Source organism: Hetaerina americana, unplaced genomic scaffold (genome assembly GCF_022747635.1).
Source record: "Hetaerina americana unplaced genomic scaffold, ioHetAmer1.1.p SCAF_18, whole genome shotgun sequence".
Lineage (NCBI taxonomy): Eukaryota > Metazoa > Arthropoda > Insecta > Odonata > Calopterygidae > Hetaerina > Hetaerina americana.
Window position 1 is genome coordinate 7517826 of NW_027286741.1, and position 24905 is coordinate 7542730.

Below are 24905 nucleotides of genomic sequence, written 5' to 3' on the forward strand. Positions count from 1 at the left end.
TGTCTATGGTTAGCTTTAAGATATTTTAAAAATTATTTTTAAATTTTTATAACTGTAAAAATGTGCTCTTAATGGAGTAATGATAATTGAAATATTCTTAAACAGAGTCCTTTGACTGCTAACTCTTCCTGTGGCCATTTCGGTGCTCTGCAGTCGATATGTTTTGCCGACTGCAACCTATAGTTCCAGTATGGTGAGTAAATTAATTAAAATTGCGTATTATTTTCATGTCTACTCTATCATTTTCTCATCACATTCAATATTCATATGATAATGGTTGTGTAAATGTGTTGTGATAATGGAAATGGTTTTTAAATGTAGTCATCGTTAATTTAATTTTAGTGGCCAACAAGCAAGGGGTATGGCCACCCTAAAGGCCATTTCCATCCGTCTAAAGTCAGTTAAAAACATTCAAAAAATTACTCAATCAATGAAGATGGTTTCAGCTGCCAAATATACCCGGGCTGAACGAGAGCTGAGAATGGCTCGCCCCATCGGAGAAGGAGCTAAGGTCAGTCGTTCGTGAAGTGTAACTTATAGGATCTGGAAGATGTTGTTTTTCTGTATTGCTATTTCTATTCCTTCCATAGTCCTTCTACGAGAAAGCAGAAGTAGGTCCACCAGAGGCCGAGAAACAGCAAAAGCTCATCATTGCCATAACTTCTGACCGAGGTCTATGTGGTGCTGTCCACAGTAGTGTTTCTCGAGCCATTAAGCAGGAACTTGCTGCGGATGCGTCGAACATCAAAGTCATTTGTGTTGGAGATAAATCCCGCGGTATCCTTCAAATGTAAGATGTATTATGTTATTTAGTTTTATTATTGGATCTATTCCCGTCGTGCTGCAATTATAATTTTTTTCGTGGATCCTCACGAAAGTTCTCTTTCTAGACAAAATACTCGAAGGTCAATGGTGGCAAGGCGATTTATGAAACTTCTTTTGATTCCTTTTAAAAGAATGAAGTTAAGGCTGAATTACATTATTGCTATAATGGCTTTCTTTTCCCAAATCTCTGGAATATTTGTGTATAACTACTTAGCACTGCATTTGCAAGAAAACGAAGGGCTCGATTCATATACGATTATTTGTTAAGGAATGGGTCCAATCAAACGATATCGCTGATGGGAATATCCGAAGCTAATAGTTGCACAATAATTTTTATTCTGAACTCTGTGAAATAGGTTTCTTTTCAATGAAAAGAATGACTAACATTTTCCTACCGTTCCCATCCTATTATGCCCTGCTGGAATTTGCTTTTTTCCCCTCAGGAAGAAATCATTTTGATTGATTAACAATTCGAAAAGAAATGTCATGATGTGGGAATTTTTAATGTCTCTTCATTAGAAAAGTTAAATAAAATTCATAAATATATATCCATCATAAACTGCTCTTGTAATTGCAGCTTTGACACTATTCACCAGCGGTATATGAACTGAATGTGGGCCACTGCTCCTTAAAAGTTGTTCTATTGGGTGGGTATCATTTACCCTTACCCCATAAAATAACGATTCTAAAGCCGAATTTCTGCACTAACATTGCTAACCTCAAGTCTCATCGTATTGAAGGTGAAATTCAATTGGGAGTTTTAGCTTTTCATTTTCAATTAAGTCATGGCATGCAAGCAAAATGCGTATTTCTTTGGTATAAGTCTAGGGGTCTATTGACCTGTATGCAGTAATGCATATGTGTACCATTGCTGTTTTTTCTCTCTCTAATTAATGTGCTCTTTTTGAGTGGCTCGCCATGATTATTAATTGAAATCTTAGTTGAATTAGTTGCTCATGATTTCATAAATTCTAAAAATCAATTTCTAGTAATTCCTGGCTGTATTTTTTTTCTTTATTTTAAATAATCCCTTAAAATATTAATTTACTTAAGATTCTTCAGCAATTTTTCATTCTTTAAAGCAATGTCTACATCATATTGGAATGATTTATTAAACATACATGGATGTTAGGAGCTATTTTGGTTTTCATATAGCCCATGCAGGCAGTTAGAAATAGCATCGTGTGTGGTCATTTTTGCTACACGACAAAGATGAACAAGTATGAAGGATGAAGACAAGTATGAATAGCAGCACATAGATCCTAAATAGTGCCATCTGTCTTTCAATGAAGTCATGTTTTTATTAATCCTGGTAAAAATGACCAGCGTTTAATTCTGTGATCAAAAAATTATGTGGCAGTGGTTCATGGGTGATTTTCTAGGAACTGTCTCATTTACAGAAATTTGAGCAATTTAAAAGTTTTTTTACAAGTTTTAACCATAACCAAGTTGAACATAACTTATTATAGCGTGTTATGTTATAATATGTTATGTCCTTTGAGATAGATTGTGGGGGATCAGAATAGTGTGGTGGCTAACGTACTGGCTTCCCACTGAAAGGGTCCAGGTTCGAATCCTGGAGACAGCAGATATTATTCAGTGGTGTCCTGATCCCTAGTTGAGGTGCTTTGTGGAGAGCACTTTAAGTGGGTACGTCGTCTGTCAGATGGAATGTTAAACTGCAGACTCTTGGTACCTTTCGTTAAGAGTAGGCTAATGCTGATGCCAGGTTTCTCTTCATCCTTTCCCATCCTTCCTTAATGGTGCAAATGACCTTAGCTCTCGGTCGCTTCCCCTTAAACTTCTGTTACTGAGATAGGTCCCGGCGGTGTTGAATATTTTTCAGAGGTATCTCGATCCCTACTTGAGGTGCTTTGTGGAGGGCACTTTGAGTGAGTACGCCGTCCGTCGGATGGGACGTTAAACTGCGGACCCCTTGGCGCCTTTCGTAAAGAGTAGGCTAATGCCGACGCCGGGTTTCTCTCCACCCTTCATCCTTTCCTATCCATCCCCTATGGCGCAAATGACCTTAGCTGTCGGTCGCCTCCCCTCAAAACTACTACTACTACTACTGAGATAGATAGCAATAATGGTGGTAGGCATTATTCTGTGTGCCGTTTAGAATTATTATTGGCCCATTAGTTAAATTATTTGAACCATTATATAACTTCTAATAAGTGTATTATAAATTCTTGAAAATTCAAGTGAATCTGATTGATCTAAAAAAGCAGTAATGGAGCCACTTAGCATCTAAGTAAGAATATTAAAATTAATTGATTGTTATGGTAGAAGTATGCCAACCCAAAGGTTATGTCGTTGAGTTCCAATTCATAAGTGTCGTACAATATTTGTGGTTCGGCTCCAGGAGGAGATAAAGATGTACATTTTTCACATCAACGCTCTTCTTAGTGGGGGAAATCAAGAAGGGTGATCTCAGTTATCTCATTAAACTAACCCTTCAAAGTATGTACTTCCCTTAATATACTCACTGTTCCAGCAGCTTTTTCATTTTTCCAAAGTTTCACTTCATATAAAACCTAATTTTGATTTTATTTCAACTTTCCTGCATTCATTTTCTCCACCTATAGCCCATGGCTCACATCCATTCTACACTATTCCTCCAACTCCTCATTCATCCCAGATAATAAAACCTCTCTAGCACTTTGTCATTCAATCACCAATTCTTTCCTTGCTTTGCCCTTATGATCCATATTCAAAATCATTCTTATATTTTTCATGTTTATGCCATTTGTATTTAGGCTTACTTTTTTGCATTAGTTATTTGTCTCTTTGTAAAGCTATCTACCATATTTCCTTGGCTTAAGCTACAATCCACCACCTATCCAATTCACCTCCTCCCTCACATTCATAGAATCTCTCTCTTCAGTCTGCCCGGCAATATTTCTCATAGGTCTAACCATCTTTTCGGAACATCACTCACACATCTGTTGTTAGAAAAATGATAAACCAAGTTATATGATTAAATAGTGTTGGCCTAGGGTCTTCTATATTTCAAATTTTCTCCTACCTTGCATAAATGCTATTATTATGATGATGTACAATTTTGATTTGATTTCTGCATATTACTAGAGTGGACCGCCTTAATTTAAAAATGCTATATCACTCTGACAAACATCAGTTTATTGCTCTTTAGTTACTTTACCAGTGATAATTCCTTAGAATTAGGTTACTTATATGTATTCATGAGCGTGTTTTTTCATTTATGATTGCCCTAATATATTTATCCTACTGGCAGAAGACCCAGAAAGTGAAGAATTTTGGCACCCTGGTCTATTTTAAAACAAATCCTCCTGAAAAATTGCTAAACCTCATTTAGGGTTTCATGTGCTCCCTGGGTGAAGAAAAAAATATCTGGGAATCGGGATAATGTCGGGGAAGCAGTTTGGAGGAACCTCAAAATGCCATGCGGTCATTCTCTTATTTGGATATTAACAGAACCAGTAAAAAATTACTGGCCAAAAATAGTCCTGGAAGGATGAGTATGTTGAGGGAAAACCACAGATAAAAGAATATTGATTAATTTTACATGTACATGCCATTGAAATCAATTGACCGTAATAGCATTTTTTAGCCCTGCCCAAAACCCATAAGTACTTTCCACTCTGGCATTTTTTTATTGGAGCTGAGTGTCAAGCAATAGGTAATTGCTGTATTTGATAATAATGCAACATTTTATCCCTCCAGGATGTACCGGAACAACATAATGCTTGTGGCCAATGAGGTTGGACGAAAGCCACCTACATTTCAAGATGCTGCCAAGTTAACTGATAAAATATTCCAGTCTGGTTATGATTTCTCTTCAGGAAAGATAGTGTACAATAGATTCAGGTAAGCTCATCACCTAAATTGTATTTAATTGTACATAAGCTGAAGATTGAAGGTATTCAGTTTTCTCTTCTTGATGAACCCTTTTAATTCATGCCTCTCTTCCCTGGTATATGTGAAAAATGCCTGGGCTGCTCTGATGAACTTGTAGGTTTTCGCTCAGAAATTTATTTAAAGCCTAACGTATGTTTTAGCTAATTTTTTATGTACACTTAAAATAATTACAGGTGCATTTAAAAGTTATCTTGTCGATGCAATTGGGAGAATGTATAATTTTAAAATTTATTTTTTAAAAATGTAAACTTTTAGGTTCAGATTGGAAAATTTGACGTTAAAATTTTTTTTGCATTGATAATTTTGTCTGCATTAGTTTCTACTTCTATTACTTAGCTCGCACAAACAATTTAAGCTTTTGATGTTATTTTTTAAAAAGTTACAATTAATTGATTGAAATATGTACTCAAGTGCTACATACGTAATCTTCCTGGGAATTAGCTACTACTTCTCTCCTCTATCAAAGGCTTCGAACAGGGAACTCCGGAAAGATGATTTCTTTGCTATTTTGACAAAGTAAGTTCAACAAAATGAATAATTTAGTGATCATTGTCACTGCTAGTTTTTCCTGAGCAACACCAAAAGGGCTACAATGGATTCCATACCCATTCCAGAGGAAACATGAAATGTTTCATTTCCATTGAAATGAATTATCATGTGTCGTCGGAAAAGTGTTAAGGACAAGAGGGATGAGGTAAATAGTGCTGGCTGCAAAGGTGACCTTACACGTAGTAATGCGAAGAGGAGCTTGTAAATAATATAGAGACACACGATAAAATGAAAGCTTATATATTAGCTGATATTGATATGGCATGTGCAGACGAAAAGAAGATATGCTGCAAATGCAGAAAACTAGTTCAATAACCAAAATGTGTACACATATTTCATTTTCATCACGAAAATTTGTCAGCATAGTTAAGAAAGCAGAACAGATACTCAACCATTGTCTACAAAAGCTTTGAAATGGACGGGAAAGTAAAGGTGTGAGTGAAAAAAACATCCGGCCCATGACATTCTTCGCACACTGCCTGATAGATAATCCTGCTGGCAATAAAAGGGTTAAACATCCAAAAAATTAATATTTTTAAAAGATGTATGTTAGCTGATGCATGGAATGTGGACCAAAATGTACTTAATAGACAATATTAACCATATTTATGTACTATGAATGAAGTTGGAGTAAAAAGTTAAGAAAAATACTCCCTGAAATCCCTTCTAATGCATGTCCCATTTGTTCGTAATCCATGGCCGAAATTAAGCTGTAGTCTCTCCTGGGAGGCAATCAGAATTTTTAAAATTACAAATTAAGTTACTCACATTATACCTTAAAGAAATAAAGTCCCCACAAAAATTATTTCAAGTTTTTCATTTAATTATGTTATCTAGAAATAAAATTTTTCATGTTTTTAAATATATGCAAGTGCAATGGAATGATGACACTATAGTTTTTTCTTGATGAAGTGTTTGCCAGCTTTTACCTTTGGACTGCAGGGCTCTAATTGTTATTTTGTCCACTACCCCAGGTCTGTGGTGTCATATGTCACCAGCGAGATGCCGCTATACAGTCTGCCAGCTGTATCAGCTGCTCCTAAACTGTCTGTGTATGACTCCCTGGATGCTGATGTTATTCAGAGCTATCTGGAATTTTCAGTTGCTTCTCTCGTGTATTATGCCATGAAGGAGAGTGCGTGCAGTGAGCAATCCTCCAGAATGACTGCCATGGACAATGCCAGCAAAAATGCCGGTAAGAATTTCCCTAGGGCATGCAATTAATTCTGTTTGTTAAGGTCAACTGCAATAAACTCTAGATTTTCCGTTTAGTGGATTATCTGTTCTATTCTCTCTTCCCAGTCCCTCAAAATTTTAAGAAAATGACAATCTTAGAGATAATCACATGCTTTAAACTTAATATACTTAAAAAAAATACCGATGTGAAATGCCATGGCTTTCTTAACAATGTATAATATCACCTAATCAAAAGTTGTCAATAAGAGTATTTAATATTTTAGTTCAAATATTTCTGTACCTTGTGCACTCTCCCATTATTGTTTCCCTTGCATTAATTAGTCCTTGAGAAATCCATACTATTCTATAAGGTAAGCTAATTCATAGTTTAAATTTGCTAAAAATTGCAAGCAACCATTTTCAATCCATTTTTAAATTCATCCTTCACCAGTCATTAGTTTTTTTCACAGCTACATGATCAGTTTAGCTACTAAGCAAAATAAATTCTGCGATTAACTTATTGATAGTTCTGTTTTCTTGTGAATCTATAATTCCACTCCAATAAAAAGAAAAAAAATATATTCCAGTTGCTAAAAATCTGGAATTAATCACACAAAATGGAAAAGCAGTGTTTCTATGCATGTTTTTATCATAACCCTATTATCCACATATTTCAGTTGTGTATGTTTTTTGACTATCCTTGTTTATTCCATTAAGTTGTCCAGAAATTATTTACGCCATAATTCATCCAAAATCCTGTTAATTTTACCATCTTAAAGTGACATAATGCCTAAATGTTATATTTATGAAATACTATATCTTGTTGAATTTCTTGTGTTGAGTTTTCAGTTTTAAGTAGGAGATGTCTGATGTTCCATTTTGTGTTTCAGGGGAAATGATTGACAAACTGACACTGACGTTCAACAGAACCAGGCAGGCTGTCATCACCAGGGAGTTGATTGAAATCATCTCTGGTGCTGCGGCTCTAGACTAAACTTGTTTCATTGAGTAAACCCCCTTGCAAGGAATGAGTTTTTAACGCTGTGCCGAATCATCATGTTGTTATAGTGGGTATTTGTTTGAGAAGCATTTAAATGTATATATTGGTGTGGAACTGCACTTCAAGAAGTTAGCCTGAGTACCTTGGTTTTCATGTCACATAAGCTTTTTTAGGGTCATCAGAAGAACATTTTTATCTGGCTAAATGGCAAGAAAGAATTCCAACAGCCCTCATTTAACATCAATGGTCCACCTTTCTCGTCATTTAAGTCATTTAAAATTGTTATTTCACATTGGAAAAAGTAAAAACCTTTTTTTATGTATTTTTGTGTCGATTATTTTCACTTGAAAGTAATCTTTACGAAATAAACTAATCTTAAAGATTTTATATTTGTATCATTCAATATCTGTTTAACAGTTTTAATAAATTCTCGATAACATTGATCCAGATGCACTGTGTAATAGTCCCCTTAGCAAAGTGTTATGAGTTCCTTTTTCAAAAGGATTTTAGGTATGTCTTGGTACATTTACATGCCACAGGCTATTGTTGATAATATCTTCACTAAACTAAATATTTATCATATCCCAATCCTTATCTAGGGAAGGCGTGGTGAACACAAGTAAAGTACACTTCTACTCAATCCTTAAATTTTTGGAACTATTGAGCATACCTGTGAATGCATGTCAAACGAATATCATTGTTGCGAGCCCCAAGCAGTTTCATGGAAACATATGCAAGCAATAATGATATGTAGAACCATACGGTACATCTCTAAGTGTAAGTTAAGATGCACTCTCAGCTCAAAATCTTTATAAATAATCCTTTTCCACTAATACAATTGGGAGAGAAGTATTTGAGCAAAAATTATCCTAATCGTGTAATTCTGGAAATCATTATTGCTTTAAAAAAAACCATGGAAACAGTAATCAACCTGAAGGTTGGTTTGGTAGGTGATGGTAGAGTTCAGCCAGCACTAAGCCTGATGGCGTGTGAAATTCACACATCAGGGAGGGGGGGGGTATTACTTGTAGTGCAGGCAAATAAGAAAAGCATTCAGTATTTCACAGGTGAGCATTTATTAAAATTTATTTTATGATAAGTTTTCAAAGAAGTGACATTAATAAAATCCCTCAAGCCTAATTTCAGATTATGGCACTTGACCATATACCTCGATAGATTTTAGTCTAGCTACTTGTGTTTTGGATTGATAATTACATTCTCATGCACCAAAAGAAATATTTTTTCCAGTCCTATGCCAATTACCATAAGCACAGTAATTAACCTGAAGGTCGGTCTGGTAGTTGATGGTAGAGTTCAGCCAGTACTAATCCCGATGGCTTGTGACATTGACACATTCGTGTTCCTTTGCCTGTGCTGGTTATGGTATCCCAGGAAGGTATGGTAACCGAAAAAAATCGCACAGCTTTGGTGGAACTGAGGGTACCCGGGCAGGCTTGCCTATGAGTCGAACCCTGGCCTTCCGGTCAGTAGTCCAATGCTCGACTCCTGGTCTACTGCATAACCCTCCAATGCCTATTATCAAACTTGAAAATAATTTTTCTTTGCTACTGTTGAGAAGTTTCTTTGGCTTAAAAATATATGAAATTGTCTGACTTCTACTCGAAGATATGCATGCATCTTGTATTAATGAATATGAGATTCTTAGAAATTGAATCAAAATGTTCCAAAAAAAATCCACAGCATCAGGGAAGGTTGGAAAACTTAGTTTGACAACTAGGGACTCTCTCATCAATGAAGCCAATATTTCACGAAGCTATTTTTCATGATTATTGGCTCATGTTTGGTTAATGGATGGTTGGTGCTAATGTTGCAGCTGTGGAGGCCATTTCCAGGTGAATAACCATCAATGAAACTAGCTAACACCCCCAACATTTCCTATTAAGTTTGTGGCGCCAGAAGTGTTGATGGATTGCATTTGAGAGGTGTGGCAAACGGTAAGGACAGAGATGGAAGGGGAGAGGGGCATGTTGAATAAGTACTTGGCTGATTCTGTTAAAATATTTCATGGAATTTACATTACATTACTAATGCATAATAGGTCTACAGGGATATTGTGAAAAGTTCTTGGTATAGCAATGAAAGACTTATTTTCAGTTAAAAAATGGTTTTATTTTTCTATATATTCTCCCTTGACATCAACACATTTGGCCAAGTGCTTCTCAACATAAGTAAGTGGAGAGTCTGGAAGACTGTGAAATTATCAATCTACGGCCCTCTTAACTTCTTCATTGGATGCAAATCACTTCCCAGGAAAAAATTTCTTCAAGTTTGGTAAAAGATGGAAGTCTTGAGGGTGCCAAATCAAGAAAATAGGGGGGGAAGCCGAGCAAATTGTACCCATAATTCCTTAGTTTTCCTATCGCCATGGGCCTTTGTGATCAGGTGCGTTGTCCTGGTGGAAGATGATTTTTTTCTTTTAAGTCCGGCCACTTCTTGCTGATTTTGGCATCCAGCTGGTCAAGATGGTTGGAGTAATATTTGCTTGTAATTTTTCTGCCTTTGTCAAGGTAATCAAATAACAGGATCCCTTTTGCATCCTTAAACACATTAGCCATGACATTTCTGGCAGATGCGATCGTAGTTGCTTTCATCTACATCTACTTAATACCCCGCAAGCTGCTTTCTTTGTAACTAAACATTAATGGTTTCTGGCGTAACTTTATGGAACCGATTCATTATAAATAAATGAAAGGACTAACTTTGTAGTTCCACACGAAAACGATTTATTCACACGACCCGGGTTTCGAAGTAAAACTTCATCATCAGGTGATGAAGTTTTACTTCGAAACCCGGGTCGTGTGAATAAATCGTTTTCGTGTGGAACTACAAAGTTAGTCCTTTCATTTATTTATTGTAACTAAACCACCAGCTTCCACCCACTGCTTCAACTGTTGATTTGTTTCTGACTCATAGTGGTGGGCCTATGTCTCATCCATGGTGACAAATTGCATTATTGGTCGGTTCCCTCTTGAATCAGCCTAAATATTCCTGCAGAAATCATGAACGCATTTGCTTTTGATCGGCATTCAGCAAATACAACACCCACCTGGTGCGAGCTTTCGAATCCCTAATTCTTTATGCAAGATGTTTCGCATCCTTTCTTCTGATATCCCTACTGCCTCAGCTATCTCACTTGCCTATGGTCCAACATGATATTGTGCACCTTTTTGATGGTTTCCAGTGTGGTTGTGGTTTTTGGCTGTCCCTCACATGGGTCATCTTCGAGGGGTGTGCAACCACATTTAAATTCAGCTGCCTACTTTTTAATGGTTGATATTGAAGGAGCAGAGTCCCCGTACATTTATGTCAACTTCGGATGAATTTTCTTTGGGGTTAATCTATCCAAAACAAAGATTTTATGACTGCACGGAATTCAAGTTTTTCTTTTTTAATGAAAAATATGAAAGAACTCTAAGGCAACAATACATGTAAACAAACTACTCGAGAGAGCAAGTGGAAACTTGTCTTACAAACTAATGACACATGCATCCAGTCAGGAATCATAAATTTTTGATGATTGGAATGCCATCTTTGTGTCAAGCAGAGACTAATTCATATTACCCTCGTAAAAATTGTCGATATTTCTATTAAACTTGACTTAGATGTCATATTTCCTACGAGCGGTTGGGGATCGTAACAGTATTGTCCAACTGCATTTGGGGGAAATATTTTGTGTCAAGGGTAGCCTGATGTGTGATCAACTCTTGTGGTTAATTTATTTTAGGGGTTGATGCCGAGGATAGTAAACATGTGAATGTTCTTTGGAGCCAGTTCCTAGGTTACCTACAAATCCTTGCCGCAAATAAGTCTGTAACAGATACCTCAGTGGCTTGAAGGGTACTAAAAAACAAAAACAATAAATCTAAAAGAAACTCATCATTTTGCTCATGGCAACAATCATGGGGTAAAAATTGTATGCATTTCTTGGTCTTGGGTACTAAATCCTGCATTTTACGTAATGAGAATATTGTATTCTAACTAATTCTGCTATTCCTGCATATTAAGGCTGAGCAATGAATCCTCCTTAAGAGGTATGCTCAAATAAAGAGCAACTACCCACAGAGATAGAGGAGCAAAGAATATTTCAAGGAAAGTAAAGACAGCAATCACCGAAATATTGAGAATACGTTGAATTACTTCCTTGACATCACATGCTCAGCAGTCAAGAGGTTCATTTCAGGTAAATTTTTAAAAGATTCTGCCGAACCTAGATGTTAAGGTTTGGCTGATGATCTAATACCCCTGCAGCAGCTTGCAGGGCATGATGTAGATGCATAGCACATATGTAAAATAATCATTAAGACATCAAAGGCTATGTCACACCAAGGTGAAAAAAATTAAAAAGGTAGGAAATGGCTTGAAACCTATGGAGAATTCTCTCATCTGAATATAAGTGTACCTGTTTGATTGCTATCTTAAAGAAATCGCTTATTTTTGTGAAGATCATTTGTTTAGCCATTCATTTCTCCTTTTTGTACATCTGGGCCTGAGAAGCAGTTGGCAATGAGCTTCTTTTCCCAATTTTACAGGTACTTTGTGGTATTCTACCATTTATGATGGATTTAGATGTACCCAGATGGAACATTGCTACATTTCCTAGCTTTGTTTAATAAGATATCCCATGCTACTATAAATTCCCCTTCAATTCAACCTGCATTCTACTGCTCTTCATTCCATCCTGCATGCATATTACATGCATATCTCCCTCCCAGACCAAACCCCATTAACAGAACAGTTAAAATCAAAAGCTGTACTCCCTGTCCCCTCCCACTCTGACCAAACCCCCCCTGCCCAACTCCGAAGGTATATATAGGAGGGCGATTCAAAAAGTAAGGTCTCCTATTTTTTTTCATGAAAAATCAAATTTTTTCTCAACTTAGCATACATCATTGGAAAGGTTAAGTATTTGGCTATTTTTCTACATAGTTGCCATGACGATCAATCACTTTTTGCATCCTTGTAAGCAGATTTCTAATACCGGCGTTGTACCTTTCTCCTTCAACCTCCCGAAGCCAACTGACGACTGCTTCTTGCACTTCCTCGTCTGACTTTGATTTCTGTCCTCCAAGGTGTTTTTTGAGAGCGGGAAACAAGAGGTAGTCACTGGGGGCAACGTCCGGGCTGTAGAGAGGGTGGTCGTTGATATCCCTACCGAATTCATTGAGTATGGTGGTCGTTTGATGTGACACATGTGGACGTGCATTGTCATGATGCAAACACACTCACTCCTTTGGTGAGACACCTTGCTGTAACCGAGGACCTCTTGACTCAATATTCTGTAGGAAAATAGCTAAATGCTCAGCCTTTCCTATGATGTACACAAAGTAGAGAATAAATTTAATTTTTCTTGAAAAAAAATAGGAGACCGTACTTTTCGAATCCCCCTCATACAAATATACATCAGGTGGTCCTTATAGAAGCCAACCACTATTGTCGTTGGCTTCTATGAGGACCACCTGATGATGATGTCCTACCTCAAAACCTTGGTCGTGTCCTAAATAAAGTGTGTGGAATTACAAAGTTACTTATTTCATTTCAATATGTTATGTAAAGTACGCAGTAGACAACAAATTTCAGATTATTAATGTCTCAGCTAAGAAAGTGCATGCATATTTACCCATGGAGAAGAGTTTGCAGATTTAATCTTGCTTGCAAAGCATTATTGGTCTGTTGTATCCTTTCCTACTAGATATAGGTAAGTGAGAATCCCTGGATATCTGGCTGGGTTGCTGAGGAAAATTTGCATTTAGGTGCAAGGAGTATTACTAGACCAGGGGTGTATATATTTAGTCAACCATACTCTTTATATTTCTGTTTTAAGTAAATAGTTAGTATGACCACAGAAGAGTAGTACAAGAACATAAATACAAGAGAATACTCTTCACCAGTTAGTGTAAGTAAAAAGAGAAAATATTAAACCAAGGTATCTCTTTAGTCTTGGAATTGTTTAGGATCAATTTCACTTATTCTGTTTTAATATGTTGGTGTCAGTGAAGGGTAAAATTCTCAAGCCCTTTTTTCCATTATTAATGACCACATATGGTAATTTGATATTCAATATCATAATAATTGACAAAAATTATAATGGGTAACTTGGCCCAGGTATACTGAATTGTATGATAGACCTCATTAATGGAATTGAAAGCTAGTGAGGCGTTGAGGTATCTACCATATATAGCATCCCCTCAGAATTACACATTTAAGGGAAGTTCAAAGAAACTGTGAGAGATGTCACAACAGTAACTTTTAATGGAGTCATCTGTTAATGTGCATTACAAATTCAAAAGTTTTCAAAGTGTAAAAATCATTTGCCTAAACTGGAAAAATTTTTACCCTCTGAAAATTGATGCATATTTAATGGTCTAGGAAAATATTGAAGAAAGAGAATTTATGGACTACTTTGCAGTATTTATAAGAAGGTAATTTGGCTGAAAGACTTCATCAGATGAGTATTACTTTCCATGCCATGAAAGGCAGCCATAAGTGAGGACTATAGAGCCATAACTTTTGTTTACAGCAAAGCAAAGGTGTTACCTGTAGTGGATCATCATTAAGAGGATGGAGATGAAGGTAAATGATGACGTAGACGGTGATCAATGTTGTCAAAAATAGCTGTAGGTTGGAGGCCACTATCCACAATCTCCATGTCTAAGACTGGTCAGTAGTAGAGTAACCTGGTTATTTTCAAATCATCTTTTTCATGGGAAATAAGTTCCTGATATCTTACCAGTATATATAATGGGTAATAAAAGTTCACAACAATGAATATTCGGGAGAAATATTTTGACTCTCTTATCAAGAAGGAAAGTTACATTTTTATTGTGCACTGAGGTTATCTAGTCATGCTTTGGAATTGCCATTAGTTGTGTAATTTCACCTTTACAGTAATTTTGTTTTCCCAACACTAACAGAAGTTCTCTCAGTTTATTTTTTAACATCTCATTCTCTTTCATGAGAATCTGCTTCTTCAGTCCCAACTCTCCTCGAAGCATATTAGCTCTTCCCACCCTTGCCCAGAAACACTGCAAATTTTGTATGTCTGAAAAGAATTGCTGGGAAAGGATTTTTAAGTTAGTTACAATTTTCCATTGATGAGAATAAAATTAAATATTGGCTATTCCAAAACAGTTTTAACAGGAAAATTCATAAAACGGAAGCAAAAATGTCGATATGCAATCACATCAATGTACTAAAAACAAAATTAATGAAGTAGTCAGATATTAAGGTAATAACTTTGATGATATGGTTCTCAAAAACAGATAAATAGTGCCACTTCCAAAAAAATGATTCTTCTGTTTATTGTACATATGATCCCATCAAATGTTACTCTATCATTTGCGGATGGTTCAGATTTTTCAGTATTACTCTTGTTCTACAGCCACTTAGGTCAACATCTTTTCATTGCCAGCCACCCATTGGAATCAGTGGATACAAGTAGCAATGGAAATGGAATGATGTAGGAAATTTCATATTTAATATATCTGCTGAGTATTATTTACCGAAGAATGAACTATGTAAATCTATTAATTATGGCAAATAATTACCCTAATTTTATGCTCATGGCCCAATTGAACAGTTAATGTGGATGCCAATTATCACTCCAGTAAATCAATGAAATCCAGCTTTAAATATTTTCTGAATAGTTTTTTCAAAAAATGACTATTTTTGTAGGGAAACTTTGCACCTCTAAGCAGCTTTTAATGAAATAATATTCCATATGTTGAATCATTTTCAATTCACTTATAAAACTTAGTTGAATTTCATGTTTTCACTGGGAACATGCATTCTCCAAATGAGTTTGAAGATGTCAATTATTGAAATGCTGAAATTCCACATTGCAAAAATCCTTTACTCAAACCTGGATTGGCTGGCTTTCAAGGGGAATAATGAAATCGAGGGAATCTGGTTGTAAATCGTGAACAAGGTGAATGATTTTCTGCTTTGTAAAATTTCAGCATTTTTTTAATGCTCATCAGCAGAAGACTCTGTAAAAGTAAATTTAATGGCATTTCCTGAGGCTCTTTAAATGACACTTATTCTTTAATTACATGCACTTTAAATAACTTTAAACATACCCTACCCTCCATGGGTAAAACACATCGCAAGAGACACTGCAGTAAGGCCCGTCTTTAATTTTAAATTCAGTGTCAATTGACTCCCCTATCTATAATCTTAAATAATGATTACAACTAGGTAGTTAGAGAAATAAATCTTTGAAATAAATCCATATTTTTATTAGTGAAACTGAGTATAAGATAAGGGTTGACTCAATGAATATATTTTTGATCAGTGTTTTAGATTGGCATCATTATTGTTACTCACTTCTTTGTGGATGTTGTTTGTTCCCTTTCTGTCACTGTCTGCTTGTATTTTGGCATTCAGGTAAAGGTCTGATAAATGTGCATTCTGACCTCTAAAATGGCTGGTTTCATCATTCTGGAAAGTTTTTGGCAGCAGAATTTTTTCTTCTTCTGTTTCTAGAGCTCGGCACATTTGTGCTAAAGTCAGTATCTTTCCTGCCTTATCTTTTGCTTTTCCTAGTTTCTAAAGACATAGATGATTCAATTTGAGAGATATGTTACCTGCCAACACATTTTGAAGATGATTGGAGCAATGTTGTTAGTGAAGTTGTTTTTACAGTCTAAAAAATATTGTATTCAATAATTTTAAATATTTTTCCCAGCTTGTAACTCTAGATATATAGACTAGCTAAAATCTCTTAAATGTAAGGAAAATAGTCATTTAGTCATTACATATATACATAGTTTCCATGTCAGGGTGGTGTCACTTAATAAAGCCCAATTTCAAGTTATGGTTTAAAGATCTGAATATTTTTAAATACTTTCTTTCTATCTGTATATGAGTAATTTTTTCTTTTACACTGTCTGGTCATTGAGCAAATAAGTAAAGCATATTGGCATGCATTTTTACTTCACCGACATTCATATATTTTACTTTCAAACATGCATATATGGTATTCGGTTCTCAAGACGTAAGTCTTGTTTTGAGAGTCCTCATGACTGCATTAATAATGAATTAGTAATACACCCATTACTAACCTTTTCTATCACTTCTTAGCAAACCATATATATACTCTTTCCTTAATATCAGTTTCCTTATTTGATTCATTTCCCTACCTAAAAAATTGTGTGCACTTTGACATACTTACCTAATACAGATGTAATCATACTGTGCTCTTCCGTTCATTCCTTGCCTTACCTATCTCCAGATATAGGAATAGAGAGAATATGGAGGCTGACCTTTGGTCGAAATTGAGTAAAACTTGACCTCATGTCAAAGTACTAGTTTCAAAGATGCAAAAATTGCATTAATAATACATTTACACCTTTGTCTATTTTTCATATTTTAATATGCTCATATCTTATGATATATATGGTATTAACCCTTCCCAGGACAACAACCTGGCCGTGGTGGAAGGGCTTGTGCGTTTCGATGACCCCTAGAGCTGTGCTGGTGGGAGTAATAATAATTGCTCCTGGTAGGGTCACCCATGCCAGATAGGTCGAAGGTTAGGAGCTAAACGAAAGGTAGCCCACGCAGTGTCTGTTCCTCAGTGAGGCGGCTGCAATGGCGTCTGACCCCAGTGGGGTGGCCAGTAAGTGATGGTGTCACGTTAAACACACTATTGAGGAAGGCAACAGGAAACCACCTCAATTATCATTCCCAAGATTAACATGATGGACTATACAGAGATTTTGAGTCCTGGGAACTACGGGGTTCGGCCCAATCGGCCGTGTGTCGTGCCCGGCAGCGGGGGAGGCAAGGCTTCTGCGGTCGTCATCCCACGAAACCCTTGCAAGGGAAAACCGGCAGCAGCAGGACAGAATACGCGTGAGAAGAAGACCAAATTACTTAGAATAGGAACGTGGAATATTAGGACAATGTTGAGGACAGGGAAATTGGAGAATGTTAAGCGAGAGATGGAAAGGGGAAATACAGATATTTTAGGTCTATGCGAGTTGAGATGGAAGGATAGCGGGGATTACTGGAGTGATAATTATAGAATCATATACACCGGCGGGGGCGAGAGCCAGCGAGGGGTTGTCATAGTATTAAATGAAGAGGTAGGAAAAAGCGTGGTCAACATAGAGCAGGTAACGGATAGAATATTACTAGTAGAGATAAAAGCAGAACCGATGAACTTGGTCATTCTTCAGGCATACATGCCACCAGGCAACCATACGGAGGAAGAGGCCGATAGGATATACAATCAGTTAGAGGACATAATCGCGTGCGTTCCCGCGGCGAAACATTAGATAGTGATGGGGAATTGGAATGCGACGGTAGGCGAAGGAAGAGATGGTGATTAGATGGGGGACTATGGTTTAGGCAAAAGGAATGACCGCGGGGAGAAAGCAGTTGTGTTCTGCAGGAGACAGGGGTTAGCCATCACCAACTCTTGGTTTAGACACCACAAGAGGCATAGATATACATGGAAAATGCCAGGTGACTCAGAAGGGTATCAGCTAGATTATATCCTGGTTAGACACAAGTTTAGGAACAGTGTGATAAATTTGCATAGCTTCCCAGGAGCGGATGTGGACTCTGACCACAATTTAGTTGTAATGAAATGTAGCGTCCGTTTCAAAAAGATAAGGCAGGGGTGGCAGGTTAGAAAATGGAATGTAGCAGCATTAAATGGATTAAAAAGGAAGGAGTACAAGCAGGTGGTATAAGAAATCATGGAAGATGGTAAAGAGCTAAGTACTATCGAAGAAAAATGGGAAAGCATCAAGAAAGGGTTATCGAAAGCCGCAAAAGAAACTATTGGAACTGTTTACGCGAAAAGGACTAGGAAACCATGGATCACGGATGAGATGATTACAACCATGGATGAGAGGAGAAAATGGAAGAATGCAGGAATAGAGTTAGGCAAAATGAAGTACAAAGACTTAAACAATAAATTGAGGTGGGCAACAAATGAAACAAAGGAAGCATGGTGGAAGACACAGTGCAAGGATATGGAAAGTATGCAGAGGAAGGGTGAAAATCAATTGTTCCCGGCTCAACTTTGTGGATATTCATGTTTATTGAATGAAGAATACAATGTATCTTTCCACTGTCCTTTATCCACGTACGACTAGTTTCAATGCTCAAGTGTCATCATCAGGTACCTGATGAGGACGCTTGAGCATTGAAACTAGTTGTATGTGAATAAAGGACAGTGGAAAGATACATTGTATTCTTCATTTAATAGCCAACTCCTTCCCTATCACTTTGACATTGACATACAACCTTATATGAGGTGTGTCTGAAAAGTATCCTTCCTGCGTTTTTAATTATTTTTTTTGATTGTGAGGGTGTTGTGCACTACAAATTTGCTCCAAGAGATCAGACGATCAACAAAGAATATTACGTTGAAGTAATGAAAAGATTGTGTGATGCCGTGGGAAGAAAACAACCTTATTGGTAGTCAAGGGGTTACTGGCTTCTTTGCCGCGATAATGCACCAAGGGCATTCATCGAACCTTGTGCAGCAATATTTGGCAAAACACAAGATTGTACAGCTTTTTCAGCCTCCTTTACAGTCCCGACATAGTTCTCTGCAACTGTTGGATGCTCCCAAAATTGAAAATGGCTCTCAAAGGAAAGTGGTTTGATGACATAAGTAATGTGATGCGCAAGCTGAAGGTCATTCTAAAATCTGCGTTCGAGCACTGCTTTCAGATGTGGAAGCACCGCTGGGAGCGTGTGGTCCAATCAAATGGGGACTGTTTCGAAGGATGCCACGGCCCAGATAAGGAAGATTAGCACCAATGCGGAGATTTGAACACAGGTAGCTGAAAGCCACTTCGAAAAATGAATTTAATGGCACTAGAGTTTGGATTCTCCAACTGATGTACATCCTACTCATGTATTCTCCAACTGATGTAAATTTGATATTGACTTGATGTTTTGCTGCAAAAGTCAGGAATATTATGTATTCATAACTGTAGCAACCAAACTCAGGTCTATCCAGGATTTTCTAAATATCTTTCAAACAAGTCAGTATCAATAGAATTATTCCATACACTCTAATGAGTCATCTTCTCCGCCTGCACTTAAAACTAACCCATCCCCTTTAGACACTGTCCATGCACTTTTCAGTTGTTCAAATTATGAATTATATTCCTTATTTTAGTGCATTACTTCTCTTTCAATTTCCTTTTTTCCCATTTTTTTTTGGAAAAAGTTGGCTTTAACTGTGTAGACTGTATCTCAGTGCGTACGACCATGAATACTTGTGACATTGGTTATATGGTATTTCTGCCATAACTTCATTTTCCTTAAAATCTCCTAAATTTTCAGATTGTAAGAGGATACCTTGGTAGCTTAACTTGCTACAGCAACTGGCTGGATATAAAGGGATTTGGGTTCCAGTACAGGTAAAGCCAAATGATTTGTACACTTTGAAATTTTCTCATTTAGACAATCATAAATTTAAGTGGTTACTGCAAGTAATTTGAAATCAAATCATTTTCTATATTGAGAATAGTTGAATTTGAAATAAAATATCTGTTTTATGAAGTATTGATTTCCCTTTCTTTTTCCTTGCTAGGCTAAGTTTTTTTTTGGGCTTCACTAGACATTATTTTATAAGTTATGAAATAGTTTTATGCCTACATTTTCAGCTTCATGGCAGCAAAATGCAAGGTCTTTCTGCATGGAGGAATCTCCACTTTTAACTTGCGATAATCTGTTTCTCAGTTTCTTGTATAATATAACATATTCTTCTCTCTCAGCCTTCAAATCACCGATTTCTTTTTCATATTTCTTTTCACAGAGGTTAAGTTTCTCCTTCAAGGATTGAACTTGCCTCTAGAGGGAATGGGGAAAAAAATGTTTCAACCAGGGCCCTTGTAAGGTGTTCTGAATTTTTAAGCCAAATAAATTGTTTAAAACTATATATTAAAGGTACTTCATTCAGCTTTTAATTTTTAAATATGCATAATAAAAATGCTACTATTCCTAGAGGCACATAGGGAACTTTTCTCCTCATTAGGGAGATGGTAATGTGTTTTTTTCAGCATGAAGGCATAGTGATTATAAGCAAATTAATAAAGAAAAATATTAAATACATGATTGGCTTAAATTTACTCATTCAAATTTAGATGTAACATAATTGTAAAATTTCTTCGTAGTTTTGGTAGCCACCAGAAGTAAATAATTTTGATTTTATCCCATGCAAAAGTTACTTTCCTGTGGACAAATGACCATTGCTAAAACGCATTGTGCCAAATGGGGAGCAAATTTTTCAGACTAAATGTTTGTCTTATGTTTTCAGATCAACAAGGTCTTATTTGTAACAAAGTAGAACCTCTCCCACAATAACCACACTGGGGGGGAGGGGGGGGGGGCAAAGAATTGATACAAGAAGAATTATAGTAATAGGGGTGACCACTAGCAAGAGGGATGGTAGTAATGGAGAGTGCACATTCTTAGTCATACCACGGTACATACACACTCATTTATTTTAAAACAAACATGTATATACATGGAAGTAATATATTGGTAAATTATTTTTCTTTTTAAAATATCCATATATAGTTTTGCACCATTTTGAAGATTTGATAAGTGTTTTGTTTTCCTAAGCTTACTTTCAATTCTCTGGATAGCCAAGGCTGTGCATGTCTTCATCAGTCCATGCAAGCAATTAAATTTGCATTTTACTTTAAGAGCATCGGATTCAGAAGTGACTGAACTTCCATTCCCAATAAGCCCTGGCTCCCTGGCTCATATTCACCATTTATTTTTTATCCATGCACTACAATCAAAGTCTTTTAAGCATAGCACTAAGCACGTCAAACTGCACTAAATACCCTCTTCATGGGTCAGTGACCACCCAATGGGGAGTGTTTATGAATGTGGAAACTAATGCTGTGACCATTATTGGGATTGATCATTATTGAAAAGTACATATTCATTGATGTTTCTGGTGGGCTCAGTTTGGGCCAATTATTTCTCACCCTTTGTGTGAAGGTGTCTACCATTGAGATATATGCATATAAAACTTATGTGAAAGTCTCATTGATGTGAATAATAATGTACATTAAGATAGCACTAGTGAACAAAAACACACAAAAAAGAACCTCACAGGTATTTCAAATTTTTGGTGGCGATACCAACTTTCTCAAGGTAGAGAAGGAATTGTCAGTCATGTTTTTGATGCTTGTGATATGCTTCCTTCCATCTTCCCCACCAATTCTATGTTTGTCTTTGTGAGTTTTTCTATCCCTTTTGTATATTCTATTACGTTGCTTTCTGGATACACTGTGGTGTAATGGGATGTAGGCTCTGAAAACCATTATAATTATGCAAACGTGCTTGCTAGCTCAATAAATGCAATGTCTTATATGCTGGGTCGAAACCCTGAAACTAGATGATACCTCTGAGGAGGAGTGAGGGCACTATTGATGTATTGAATGGAATTTGGAGAGCAATGGTCATTACAATTTGCTAGAGGCACCACCTAAATGTACTTGGTTGGTTAGTTCTTACCGTCATGAGCTGTATCCGGTTAGCTTGATTTTTGATGCATGAAGAATTTTCTATATCTAGCTGTAATAGTTTGTCATAAGTTTTTCTTCTCTCAGTTATTTTTTGTTGATACTCATGGAAATATTTTTGCATTGACTGCCACATCTTTATCAGTGCTGACTCAAAATATCCTTCAATTTTATCATGCTGAGTTTGCAACTATTTAAAATAAAACAGGGGTAATTTCAAAAGGGTTCTTGTTTCAAGAAAATAGGGGTCATTTGCATCTTGGTAGTTTGAACTTGTCATTTAGTTCGGCTATTATCTTACTCTATCCATCATATCTTCAAATTTCAGGAAAAACTCCCCTGCTGCGTCAGCTTCCATTTCCCTTTCTTCTTGGACTTTGAGTCGCAAGACAACTCTCCACCTCTCCTCTTCATACTCAAATGAGTTCATCAGTTGTTCTTTTGTCTTCTTTGCCTGCTCAATCATGCGATCCTTTTCAATTCCGTAAATTTCTGACAGGCTGTTAATTCGTACTAACATGATCTCTTGAAATAATATTAAAATAAACATTGGATGACTATATTAATATCAAGTATAAAAATGTTTTAAATGGTTTCAGGGGTTTTTAATATTTTTTTAATTTTGCCTGATATCCCAGATATTTTTATTTTTTTCACATTAGGCTAAGAGTCACATTGATAATAATGAATAGCCTTCCCATTTTCATTCTTTGATTGATTAAGGCTAAATTACAACTAGTTTTGGACTTTATAGTCCATAGATGTACATGATATATACAAATGTATGCAGCAGCATGTTTATATGAATAGCATGCCTGTATATCATTGCCAATGCTCTCCTTTTGTTTCTTATGAATATATAATGACAAAGATAAGTTAAAATTAGAACGTTATGATAAAAAAAGCCATATACTGGTCAAAGTACATACAAGATCTGTCCTAAAAGTAGTAGGAGTGAGTAAAAAAAAATATTTATTGTCAGAATTGGTACATTCACTCAAAATTTTTCAAAGTAGGACCCTTGTGCATCTGATCCCTGTTGCCACCAGACCAGTTTTCCACACCTCGTATGCCTTCTGGAAGGGGGCACCCCCAATGCTGCTAAGCTTAAGATGGCCTGTTGTAATGCTTCCACCGAGCCTTGGTGATGCCCATTCAGCATGGATTTGAGGCGAAGAAGAGGAAGAAGTCTGGTCTGGGGCATTGTTTAAAAAAAGTCATACCTTGAGTATGCCATGAATCTCTTTCCCAGTTTTGCCAAGTTTCATTTAGAATTTGATGATATAGCGCTGTTCCAATAACCAGCTCATAATGGAGTGTAACGAGTTCACATTGTAGAGGTATGGCAAATGAACAATCTGCACTTTGCAGAGGCTGGGAGCCAACTACCACAAGCGACCTCCAGCCTCTCCTGAGACTCCCCTCCCTCAAACTCAGCCGGAGAATCCGCCTCGTCCATTCATCTGTCTATCCAGGAAAAAATAAGTACTACTACCTTTGGGATAGACCTTTTATCATTGAATAAAATGGGCTGAATTGTGAGAAGAGCAACTGACTATGACTAAAATAACTGCCAGCTGTTACTTCATACAGTTATTCTAATTGGATTTTTGATTTTTTGATTTTTTATGGAAACCTATTAATTGATCCAGATGGTTTAAATGAGCTCTCGTTTTCCTCATGTACATTGTCTCAGCAGATTCAATGTCCTCTTGAAGGGTTTCAATTGTGTGCTTTTTGAGGTCAAACACTCTCTTGGATATTTGTTCCATTTTCTGTGAATGCAAAATTCTGCTCTAAGATTATATTCGAGGTGTTTATTTTTTTCATTATTCAACACACAATGACTGGTTTTTCATAGAAAGTAGTAATTTCAATTATTGGGTTGGTGCTTGAATAATTTTATTAAAATTTCCTTCTTAAGATCATATTTCTCCCCTTATTCTGACCTTTATGTCTTGTTTCATCCTTGAGATTGTTGCTTCCTTCATCACCGGATAATGCATGTCGACAACTTTTGGAAGGTTAGACAATGTCATTTTATGCTCTCTTTCCATTTTATCCTGTCACAATGGTAATATAGAAATGTGTAAGACCTATTCACATGTTAATTGGATGCTTTCAAGGTGGACATCATTCTAGACTGTACATGCACACTGACCAGGCTTAATATTCGGTTTTGCAATGTTCATTATATTTTTATTCAATTGTTCATTGAAATTTCAACCAATCTGATGGACATGAATGTTTATGTATTTACCTGATCTATTGATTATTATCCTACAACATTTAATGATATTTTCCTCTTTCCTATACTTGCATTATTGTCAAATCATCATTTCTTTAATTTATAACTCTTAAATACTCACTTTATTCCTTCTAATTAATTCCAACTTCTTTTGCAGTGCTTTCATAGCTATTCTCTCTGCCTTAGTCATTTTTGGTGCCTTATTCTTTTTTAGGAGAGGCATGTTGAAGAAGTTCTGGGTGCTTTTACCAAATTTGTAGCTATGTAGGATCACCTCAAGTTTGGTAAGAGATAAGAAAGATATTGGACTCCTCTCAGTGGTGAAGATTGGCCTTCAAATGTAGATTCTTGTCAACAGGCAGGACATTCTCTCTGTGTAAATTAGTAAATTATATGTATTCAAAATTTCAATCGATTAATTTGAGAATGATAATGTGGCGGTACCTCAATAAGACAATTCTAATTAAAAACCATTGAAATATATGGAAAATATTTGATAAATTATGATATTTTATTGATAAAGATGTGATTAAGTAATAATGATGGGTAGACTTCAATATCAGCTTTCATTTGTTTCATTTTTGTTTGCTTAGTAACAACCAATTTCATTAATTAGGCCTTCAAACATTTTGAACCCATTTGAATTGTTCATATCGCAGGTGGTATTACAAATGAAAAT

The 24905-nt window shown here is 36.3% G+C and overlaps 2 protein-coding genes across 2 annotated transcripts; one reads left to right on the forward strand and one right to left on the reverse strand.

The window, feature by feature from the left end:
- Positions 1-105: 105 nt before the first annotated feature.
- ATPsyngamma (ATP synthase, gamma subunit) lies at positions 106-7835 on the forward strand. The gene is made up of 6 exons (XM_071584389.1): positions 106-193; positions 343-511; positions 591-790; positions 4531-4674; positions 6249-6469; positions 7341-7835. The coding sequence occupies exons 1-6, from the start codon at positions 159-161 to the stop codon at positions 7442-7444; spliced, it is 873 nt and encodes a 290-aa protein (XP_071440490.1). The 5' UTR covers positions 106-158; the 3' UTR covers positions 7445-7835.
- A 7922-nt stretch (positions 7836-15757) lies between these two features.
- LOC139687211 (dynein regulatory complex subunit 2-like) lies at positions 15758-22498 on the reverse strand. The gene is made up of 4 exons (XM_071584332.1): positions 22280-22498; positions 21971-22168; positions 20096-20290; positions 15758-16015 (listed from the first exon to the last, which is right to left on the reverse strand). Exons 1-4 carry the CDS (start codon positions 22496-22498, stop codon positions 15758-15760), a joined length of 870 nt encoding a protein of 289 aa, XP_071440433.1.
- Between the last annotated feature and the right edge of the window lie 2407 nt (positions 22499-24905).

Coding starts and splice junctions, on each gene's coding strand:
- ATPsyngamma (XM_071584389.1), top strand. CDS start 159: ATGTTTTGCCGACTGCAACCTATAGTTCCAGTATG. Junction 194..342: donor CAACCTATAGTTCCAGTATG/GTGAGTAAATTA, acceptor ATTTAATTTTAG/TGGCCAACAAGCAAGGGGTA. Junction 791..4,530: donor TCCCGCGGTATCCTTCAAAT/GTAAGATGTATT, acceptor TTATCCCTCCAG/GATGTACCGGAACAACATAA.
- LOC139687211 (XM_071584332.1), bottom strand. CDS start 22,498: ATGTTAGTACGAATTAACAGCCTGTCAGAAATTTACGGAATTGAAAAG. Junction 20,291..21,970: donor ACCGGATACAGCTCATGACG/GTAAGAACTAAC, acceptor CATTCCCTCTAG/AGGCAAGTTCAATCCTTGAA. Junction 16,016..20,095: donor GCTGCCATGAAGCTGAAAAT/GTAGGCATAAAA, acceptor CTATGTCTTTAG/AAACTAGGAAAAGCAAAAGA.